This window comes from Eurytemora carolleeae, unplaced genomic scaffold, assembly GCF_000591075.1.
Source record: "Eurytemora carolleeae unplaced genomic scaffold, Eaff_2.0 scaffold837, whole genome shotgun sequence".
Classification (NCBI taxonomy): domain Eukaryota; kingdom Metazoa; phylum Arthropoda; class Copepoda; order Calanoida; family Temoridae; genus Eurytemora; species Eurytemora carolleeae.
Window position 1 is genome coordinate 107,097 of NW_019396725.1, and position 10,765 is coordinate 117,861.

General features: G+C 30.9%; 1 protein-coding gene across 1 annotated transcript in view; it reads right to left on the reverse strand.

Moving 5' to 3' along the window:
- The window catches only part of LOC111707841 (uncharacterized), a 9,528-nt gene extending 7,973 nt beyond the window's left edge, over positions 1 to 1,555 (reverse strand). Inside the window, exons 1-2 of the mRNA XM_023481004.1 lie at positions 1,489 to 1,555; positions 207 to 259 (exon numbers count right to left, since the gene is read on the reverse strand). Of these exons, the coding sequence (XP_023336772.1) occupies positions 207 to 259; positions 1,489 to 1,551 (116 nt within the window). The 5' untranslated portion in view covers positions 1,552 to 1,555. The remainder of the gene's footprint in view (positions 1 to 206; positions 260 to 1,488) is intronic.
- Between the last annotated feature and the right edge of the window lie 9,210 nt (positions 1,556 to 10,765).

Below are 10,765 nucleotides of genomic sequence, written 5' to 3' on the forward strand. Positions count from 1 at the left end.
GGGGGGGGGGGGCACACAGAGTTAACAGAGGGCAAAGCCCTCATACCATTTCATCTTAAATTTGATCTCACCTTGAGGGTAAGAGGGGTCTTGATCCCGCCCCCCCCCACTCGATGTTGTGATTTTACTGATAAATAAAATTATTAATTTATAATTTGATCATGATTATTATAAATTTATGATTAATTTATTAATGGTGTGTATTCCTTAAGTCAGGTAGATGAAACAAAAAGATATCCCAAAACCCTAAACTTCCATCCTAAAACATAAAGATATCCCAAAACCCTAAACCTCCATCTAATAATATAAATATATTCAAAAACTCTGAACTTACATCCTATAATATAAAAAGGGTGTGTCAGAAAAAAAAAGACAAAGTTTTTTACATGTCTCTTTTTTTTCAAATGTTTATATCATTTAAAGATTGTTCCGAAGTAACATAAAAGGATTTCCAAAAATCAAATAAAATTTGCCATCTACAAATTTGATAAAATAATATTTTGTTTGCACCAAATTTTTAACAACAATTTTAATATAGTATAAAACGGAAACCAAAACAGATGACGAATTAAAGGATTTCCAAAATTTTGTACAGTGGTCGGCGATTATATCAATACAATGAAGACGACTTTTTATTTACGTATTGATTGTTAACAAGCTTTTTTCGAATTAGAAGTTTACAAGTAATTAAAGAGAAACTTTTTTAATTGAAAGTTTCTCTTTGTTTCCATGCTTCTGTGTATCCACGCTGTTTAAAAGCTTGATATAAATCAAAATTGAAATCGAAAGTCGTCTACATTGTATTGATATATGCGACGACGATACTATGTGGATAAAACTTGTCTTGAAAATTAAAAAAAAACATACAGAGACACCCATCAAACTATAAAATGTAAAGACGACTATACTAAAATTATAATACTAAATAGTCTCATGAATAAGAAAAATAGTAACTTTAAAGCTGTTGATAAAACATTTTACTTAAAGGGAGTGTTAGAGTTATTTCCAGTGACCCTTCATGCAAAGATGGCAATACCCAATACACAACGGTACCCTTAATAGCTTTGTCTGATCAAGTATGAATTAGATATCAATGTTTATCATTTTAAAAACTGATTATTTTCAGTTGCGCATTTCTACTTTAGGAAATGTCCGTTATAACATAGAAAAACAACATTATCTTCTACATTACTAATTATAAAAGGTTTAAAGGGTATAATTGTTAATTGGATAATGCCATCTTTCAATTGAGGGTCACTTGCTTAAATTTCGTCTTCCTATTCCACAGTTTTATGGGTCCAACTGTACAAGGCTATTCAATGCATTGGAAATCGAAAATCGAGAATTTTTACTCTGACATCAATTTAGGGATACTATCATTTTATCTGAACAATACCATAGTCAATTAATCAAGAAGGTATATTTATTATTCATTATCATTCATTAGAATGAATGAAAAGAAAATGTTAGGAATGAAAAAGATCCAACCTGTGGTTCTGAAATGGAAGATGAACTTTGAAGAAGAAGAAGAAGATAAAGCAGAAGAAACATATTATCTTCTGAAATGTGAAAAAAAAATTATTAATAAATTAATTATCGGGTTAAAAATTGGTTAGATTAGACATGATTAAAGATTTAACGGTTTGTTAGATTTATCTTTCAAATGATTACAGGTTTAACGGCAAAGTCAAAGTTATGCAACATTATGGTTCGTCTTTTTGACGAACCCTATGCCGAGCCCATTAGCGCCTGATCCAATCAGGGTTCAGTCATGTGTTTGTTGTCTATTCTGAACCAATAGAAATTGCATCTGAGCTCGTAGCTCATATATTTATGATTTGACGCACAAGAATGTCAATTTAGAAATTCTTCTTAATGTAATAGGTCTTTAATAAAATCAAGGTTATAATGCAAGAAAAGTTAATTGTAGTTGCGGAGACTCTGCGTACATATTGAAACTTGTTCTCTCTGGGCGGAATTTGTAAACAAGAATAGATGCATTAGTGTTCATTAGAGTCCGAGGTGGATAAACGCATTAAAATTTGATCATTTTGAAAATTCACATGATAGTTTCCAATGACCAGACCATTTCATTGATTTTTTATGTGAAAGATGAATCCTATATACGTCAGGCTTCGACATCCGTCTTGTGTTTACATTACCGCGCAGTGACAGTACACTGCAGTACAAAAGATGCGTACACCTCTGAAATAACATTCCTTGCATTATAACCTTGAATAAAAGAAGCTATGATCAGAAATGTATAAGATTTCAATCTTACTTAATTCAATTTCGTGATTATTATGATTTTACATTTTAAAGTTCCGGAAACTTTTAAGATTTTTGGAGTGTCTAAAACTGATAACTTTTTAAAATGATCCTCCATTTTTCATGCACAAAATAGTTTCATTTAAATCTTTATATATTCACATAAATTTACGTCTACGGTTCCTTTAAAAGTAGAAAACCTTGAATGCCATTACTCATGATTAATATCACGTGCGTTCATGAAGATAAATTAATTTATAAATTACCTAAATAATGGAAGCTGAATTAATGATGTATATATAAATATATATATATATATATATGCATATATATATATAAATATATATGTAAATATATATATAATAAATAAATAGATATTAAATTCAGATAGATATTACACTAAATACATGGGGACTTGACTTCTGATTTAAAATATTAGCCTGAAAAAAAAAATTAATTTAAAAGTTATACGCCGAATTTTACGATTATAGAGAAGAATTTAAGTTTAAAGATTGTGTAAACGTAAACACATATGAATGCCGATTCCATTTTTGTCTGATCCAATCATGGTTCAGTCATGTGTTTTGTGTCAATTCTGAATCAATAGAAATTTCATAGCGGTAACATCTATCTTTCTATCTATCTAATTATCCAATTAGAGTTATGAATCCTTTAATCGGCGCTATCAGTAAAAGGAAATATTTACTTCTAGTGTACAGTAAAGAAACCTTAATTAATTTTTTAATCATTTTTAAAAATATAAAACGTTGATATCTAATTCAAACTTGATCAGAAAAAGCTATTGATTGTATTGAATCAGCATTGCCATCTTAAAATCACACTTGAAGTCCTTTTTAGCTTTAGTTTCAATAGAAGTAAATATTTCAGGATTCGTATCTCTGATTGGATAATGAGATAGATAGAAAGATAGATGTTACCGCCATACAATTGCTATTGGTTCAGAATAGACAACAAACACATGACTGAACCCTGATTGAATCAGGCGCTAATGGACTCGGCATACAAGTGTGATCTGCAATATATACGTCCTGATCAATGTATGAGGTGTATTTAGAATATCTCAGGGGATTTTAATCCTTTTCCACAGTTTTCTGGTTCTCGCTGTATCATTAAACCATTCCAGAATTTTCTGGTTCTCGCTGTATGATCAAACCATTCCAGAATTTTCTGGTTCTCGCTGTATGATTAAACCGCTCCAGAATTTTCTGGTTCTCGTTGTATGATTAAACCATTCCAGAATTTTCTGGTTCTCGCTGTATGATTAAACCACTCCAGAATTTTCTGGTTCTCGCTGTATGATTAAACCACTCCAGAATTTTCTGGTTCTCGTTGTATGATTAAACCACTCCAGAATTTTCTGGTTCTCGTTGTATGATTTAACCATTCCAGAATTTTAGTGGTTTTTGCTGTATAGCAGCTCTAAGGGAAGGATTTATGTGATAATTTTATAGAATATTTATAGAGTATTTTAAAGATACATTAATGGTGAGCCACATTTTGAAAATCTCAAGACACGTGGTGTTTTTTATATTAGATGCTTAATACTGCAATAATTGTGTTTATGAAAAAATGCCGCATGGATCGAAGACGATATAAAAGTTGTTACAATTAATTCCCTTGTATATTAGCACACCCGGTAAACCTTAAAGAGAAAATTGTAAACATAAACAAAACTTCCCTGCCTATAGATCCCCACCCTCGTAACTATCTGATGTTTTTCATTTTATACGTCACTGCTATAATATCCCCCTGGAGCAAAACTTATGAATTACTTATATTAAAAGCAAAGAGAATAGAATATATTAGAGTGGAATTTTCTCGAAAAAAGTGTAAAACGGTCATTTTGTTGTACTGTTTCCATACTGCAGGTGTACTTCACACATTTGTGCTAAATAACCTTTTGGGCTCTGGAACATTTTTTTATAGAAAAGTTTTTTGAAATTATTTGATTTTCTCAAAATCCTTTCTCTGATAGCCTGTCATGCATTCCCTAGCTCATTTCAGCATAAGCTTCGATAAAAATCAATTTGATGTTTTTATTTAGTAAAAAACATAATTTTTAATTTGAGGTAATCAAACAGTAAAACCAACATTTTTGAAATCCTCAAGATACCAAAATATTAGAATTGAGAATGAGGAAGGTAATTGGTTATTAACTCTTTAATTTCAAATTCATAACTTTTATACAGTGGGACTCTTCTATATGTAAAATGTATAGATACTTAAATTATATTTTAAGAATGGACCAAAAACATTTTCCCTGTGGAACACTTAATAAATGAAAATTTTTTTGGTTAAATAAAGATAATAATTTTGTTTTGGCAAACTGGTAGCTTGGAATCTGCTAATGGGGGCATTTTGTAGGACCAGAAAACCTTAGAAAAGGTCGAAATTAATAACTCATTACACATTATAGTTTCTCGATTAAAATAAAGTATGGCTGAGGGTTAAGTTTGAGAATTAAGCTTTTAGCCTGAAATGGCTTTTTTTTGAGCTTTTAAGGGCATTTTTCTTTTTGATGCCATTTTTCTTGCAGTAAAAATAATTTATGACTATTTATAAGAGCTCAAAGGAAAAGAAAAAATATTGCAAAACTGTATACAAAATATCTATCTAAATTGCCTTCGACAAAAAGAAGCATATTGCATAAATCTTGCAGGGAAGTTGGAAAGTTTTGCATTTTTTGCTATGTTATGGGATTTGAAAAATCATATTTTGATATTTTCAATTCTGAAATTTTTTTCTTTACTGGTTTATCAACCTAGCTCGATATCTGAGTAACAATGAGGGAGATATCATCATTTTCTAAATACCTGACAAAGAGTGGGTTGGGAGGAGTGAAAAAAATGTTATTCCCCCCCCTTCTAGCTTAACACTAGAATCCCCTAGCTAGAGTCGTCTTAAAATTGTTTTGCTTTTTGGGACATGGGACTGGATTGACTTACGAAAATCATCCAAATTTTTAGAAAAATATTTATTGTCAAACCCTTATTACTTTTGTTTGTTTTTGTTTTACAATGACATACAAAGAGAAAATGTTCACAATTTAAATAGAAGATGGGCGCGAAGCGACCTAAAAGCGAATACACACGTTAAAAGTTAATTAACAACTTTATAAAACAAAGAAATTGGAATGGATATGTCCAGGGATCATACTGTATTAGTGTGATGTACTGCGTATAATTTGTGAACACTTAATGAATTGTACACTTTCAGACTGAAAGGGACTGACAAAATTCATATCAAGAGGGATTGTTTAAATTCCACTCTAATATATTCTATTCTCTTTGATTAAAAGATAAAAAATAAATTTTTTTGAGGATTTAACGAAAATACAATTTCTAAAATTAATTTTTAGCCCTTGGGAAAACTTTTTTTTAGTTTATCAAATTTATATTTTTATATTTTTATATTATACAAAAAATAAATACATTTTGAAATCATTTGAAGTTAACCTCTCTTCCTTATTTTCCTTGTTTCGTTAAGAACTATTTATTTAAGTTTCTTGAAAATGAGAACAATCAGCTATATAGGTTAACATGGGTTGTCCCGGTTTTTTTACATCTATATACAGGGTGTCCTTTTGATGCTGAATATTTCATAGTTGATTAATAGTTCTTAAGAGAAATATGATGATGGCTACATTTTTTAAAAATTCTTATTCTGTAATAAAAACGTTTGATATATAACTGGATCGATTCTCTTCTTTTTCTAAAAGGGGCCAGGGGGTAAAATGACAGACATCTTCTATCATAAATTAGTTACTATTTATCACAGTCACGCGAAAATTCTCTTCTTTTTCTAATAGGGGCCAGGGGGTAAAGTGACAGACATCTTCTATCACAAATTATTTACTATTTATCACTGTCAAGCGAAAATTGTCTGAAACTTTACGTTTGTGTTGAAGGTCATAATTAATGGGAAACCCTGTATCCTAAGTAAATTCCAGGTAAAGCTGGATTCCCAGGCTAGTCTGACTAAACATAAATAGGTGTAAATATAATACAGGGTGTTAAAATTAGACCAAGCCTTGGGAATTGGAATTAGAAGAAATTTTTTAAAAATTAATTATCTGAAAAAAGAAAGTCTGCGTTTTTCAAATCTGAGTGTTGAATTTGACTATTCTGTACTTATTTGGCATTACACTTTCGGAATAATTAAATTTGATATGAACTGCCTGGGCAATAATCTTCATATTTACCGCCAGAAAAAGCTCATTAAAACATTATCAAAAATAAATCTATAATTTGTGTTGACAATCTGTATTTATCAAAGGTTCAAATTGGATATTAATGAACAAGCCAGTATTAATTTGTATGTTCCTAAAAGCTTTTAAAAAGTCATTATGAGGACCATATATATATTTATATATATAAATGAATATAAACATGGAGAAAATAAATAAATAGCTATACTACTTTTATATGTGTTTTAAAGTGTTAACACAATTCTTAGAATTTCTACTTTCTGTAAAACAAAACTAATAGTTTCAGATTAGTTAGCTTCATTAAATGATAATAAAATAAAAAAAACCTATTTTCTTGGAAAAATGACTATTGATTATTTACAAATATTAGCTTTACAGGGAAGTTAAGGGAATTTTACTTTACCAAGGGGACCCCGTGGTAAGGTAAAATTTTTAATTTTCCAAAAAAGTAGTGTAAACAATTTTATCGTCTTTTGCGATGAAAATGCGGGAATTTTTTCATGAAAACTTATTTTGAATAACTGTCCCAAGGTACGTTAAGTACCATAACCTCCCTCTGTTGAGGAAATCATAGGTCGGTAATGTTGGTCAAAAGGCGATAAAATTAATAAAGAAAGTGAGCAAACTTGTTTTTTTTTTACATTCATGCAACTAGACTTTTAGGGCGCTTCGCCCCCATCCTTAATTTCAACTTTTAATTTGGCTTATCTGTGAGCATCTTCTCTTTGTAACAATAACAAAAAAGGTCTCAGATTAAATAATATTTTTTTTTCGCGCATTTTCAAAACTTAACAAGAAAACAAAACTTTGGCTACAGATTTTTGTAATTTTGAGCATTCATTAACCTTGCTGGGAAGATTTGAGGTCCCACAATAAATTTGGCTCCGATTGGTTAAGCCGTTTTGATGTTATTGTATACAAACAAACAAAACAAGCAAAGTTTATGTATAGATACACTTTTTTGAAGAAGGCTGGGTTCTTAAAATTTCGATCACTTCTTTCAGAGACGGGGGGGGGGGGGGGGCCTTTTTTTTGTGTATTTTCTACGACTACTGGATAACTTCATAATTTCATAATTTTTATACACAGTGTGGCACATAAAACTGTGAAAATGAAGACGACTGTTAAACTCAAATTATGCTTGAAAAATTAGTCAATTGGACATTAAACACAGCAATTGTGCAAATACAGTTCACTTTTTTAAGTTAAAATTCTTTTTCTAATAACAACATCAAATACCCCTCTGATGAACTTGCTTTTAATGATATATTCTTACTGAAAGGAAATTGATTAAAGTAACTGATTCTACAACTTTTACCTGATTTATCAAAAACTTGCAGAGTGGATGTAATGGTAAAAACAAACTTCACAAACTAAGCAATTTTTACTTACTTTTTGATTACAAGATAAAAAATTGCTGTTGGTTATTTAACTTTTACACCTTGGAGGAGCTGGTTATTTACAATATAACTTTACTTCTCTTCTTTGTTACATAAATAATTGAAGAAATTGTACGATTTTTTAAAGTAAAATATTGTTTGATATATTGTACGTAACTATCAATGGTGTTCACACCAAACAGGTCATAATTCAACTGAACATGTCTATTGTTTAAAGATACAAATTCTTTAGATTACACAATATTAAAATGATAATCAACATATAACTCAAGACCCCCCTGGGTTCCTTAAGCCATATTCTATTTGGTCAAACTACTACCAACCCCCCAACCCCTCTCCCCAGATATTACCTCACAAACCTCTACAACTCCCTTCCTAAAAAAACTTAACAGTCACGCCCTCCCGAATCAACTCCCCCCAAATAGCTCTCTCCCCCCATGACATCCTTCTCCAGAATCTCCCTACTTAAGTCTATATAATTTGACCCCCGTGCGAATATCATTGTAATTTTGTAACGACATTTTTATGACCCGAGGCCCCCCCCCCACCCAACGTTTACGAAGAAAAATTCTTATACAATAATAAAATTATTAAATCCCCCTCCTTTAATCTATCCCCCACCCCTTCTGTATCTACCCCTTGTGGTAAAATCCACCATCTGGTTTCTCTTTATAATATTATTTATATCTTCCCCCCCTCTATTCTACATGGTTCAAGGCTAGCGCTAGGATTTCACATAAATAACATAACAGAAACAATTTCTACTATTGTGTATTTTACATACCTGCCCCCCCCCACAAGGGATTATTAGGCTTTTATAACATTGCTACTTAAAATTATAATTTGCAGTTTTTCTCTTTTTTCCAAAATGAATTTATACTTTTTAGATCGATAAGATAATCACCCTTAGGATTTAGAACCAGTAGGATTTTGAACATTTTTTGTAAAACTATAAAAGAACAGAATCCAAAAATTTAAAACATTTAGCATAAAAAGTTAAAAGGATTCCTTTGCTAGCTCAATCTCTGGATTGAACCAATAAAACGTTTCTTCAACATAACTTATAAAGTATTGGTCTGAGACTGTTAAATGTATATAAGTTAAATTATTTTTTGTGATTTTTAAACCCACTTTTACATAAGAAATTAAAATTTTATATTTTTTCTTTATAAAACGTAATTGTAATATGAACCTATATTTATGATTGTACTAATGATATGATTATTACAATATTTTGTTTTCCATGTAAGGAAAACATGATTATATTTTCTATTACAATTATCCATTATTTTTTTACTCACTACCAGAAAGTATTAAAAAGTAAAAACAGATTTTCAATTCTATCCAAAGAATCAGTTTTGTCAATTACCGTTATGTCAACTGGCCCAAATATGTACACAAAGACAGTTGAGACCACTTTTTAATTCTTAGTAATTTTGATTTGACATTTTTAAAACAAATTTTGTTAACATAATAAACATTTTTTAGATGTATATATGCATAAATATTAGAAAGGTTTTTTTTAGAAAATTGCTTTGAAAACGGACTGGGCAAAACTTTTAATGTGTTCTTATGTCTGAGTTTAAACATTGTTTAGGTTTACAGCTGCAATTTTAAATATTTTTTTGCGACAGGAATTACGTGTTTATGGCCTGTAAATTTCCGTTTTGTAATATTCTTGAGAAGGCCAATGTGGGAGTCTAGGAAGAAATAATCATCATTGGAGTACTATCAGAGACCCCCTTTCAAGGGAGACTCCCATGAATGTATCATCGAAGACCACCAGATTTTTATCGGAGCCCCCAATCTTTACATCGGAGACTACCAGATTTTCATTGGAGATCCCAAGATTTTCGTTGGAGACCACAATATTTTCAACTGAGACCCCAAATTTCTACTGAAAATTTAAGGTTAAAACAAAAAGTTTGGGGTTTCGAATGAACATCATTTGGTTTCTTCACTAAAAATCTGGGGCTTTGGTGAAAAGTTTGGGGTCTCCGAATAAAAGTCTAGGGTCTTCAATGAAAATCTTGCGGCTCCAATGAAAAGCTGGGGTCTCGATTGACAATCTGGAGTTGGCATCCAATGAAAATTTTGAGTTTAAAGCAAAAAGTTTGGGGTTTCCAATGAAAATCTGGGAATCTACAATGAAATTATCGGGGTCTCCAATGAGACGATCATACGGGTCTCTGAGTTTCCTTTTTGGGGTCTTGGCAATTGTGTAGATTTTGATTTAAGAAATTTAAAAAAATGAAGAATATGAAGAAACTTAATAAAATAATATTTCACAACAAAAATATTGATATCCACAAAACTGCCTAACCCCATTCTTGAAACCCGGGTTTCAAAACTGGTTTTCATAACGATACCCTGTCTTAAGTTTTGGGCTCAGGTGTGCTCAACTAGGATGTACTGTACATTGTGGTGAATTTAATCCAGATATGACATAGTGGCAAAGATAATATATATATAGATATGCAGGCAGGTAGAAACCTCCTTCCTAAATTGCCTGTAGCAGACAACTAATTTTTGAACCTCTGAGAGATGGTGCAAGGAGAGACATCTATAGCAAATTGATTACTTTCTATATTCCTTTCTCCCTTTGCTGCCATCTGCAGGAAATACGCATTTGTGTTATATAAACGTACAGTACGCGTATTGCATCCTGTATAGTTCAAGTGTTGCTATCTGGACCTGTTTGACCAATAAAATTAAATTTCAAGGTAACACAAACATACATTACGCGTTTTGTTTATGTTATGATCAGATCAGTTGTAATTTGTCCTAGACTCGATGTACTTTTATAGTCATATTTTTATTTAAATTGCGTTAATTTACGTATGCCATTCAGTACAACTTGCACATTTTA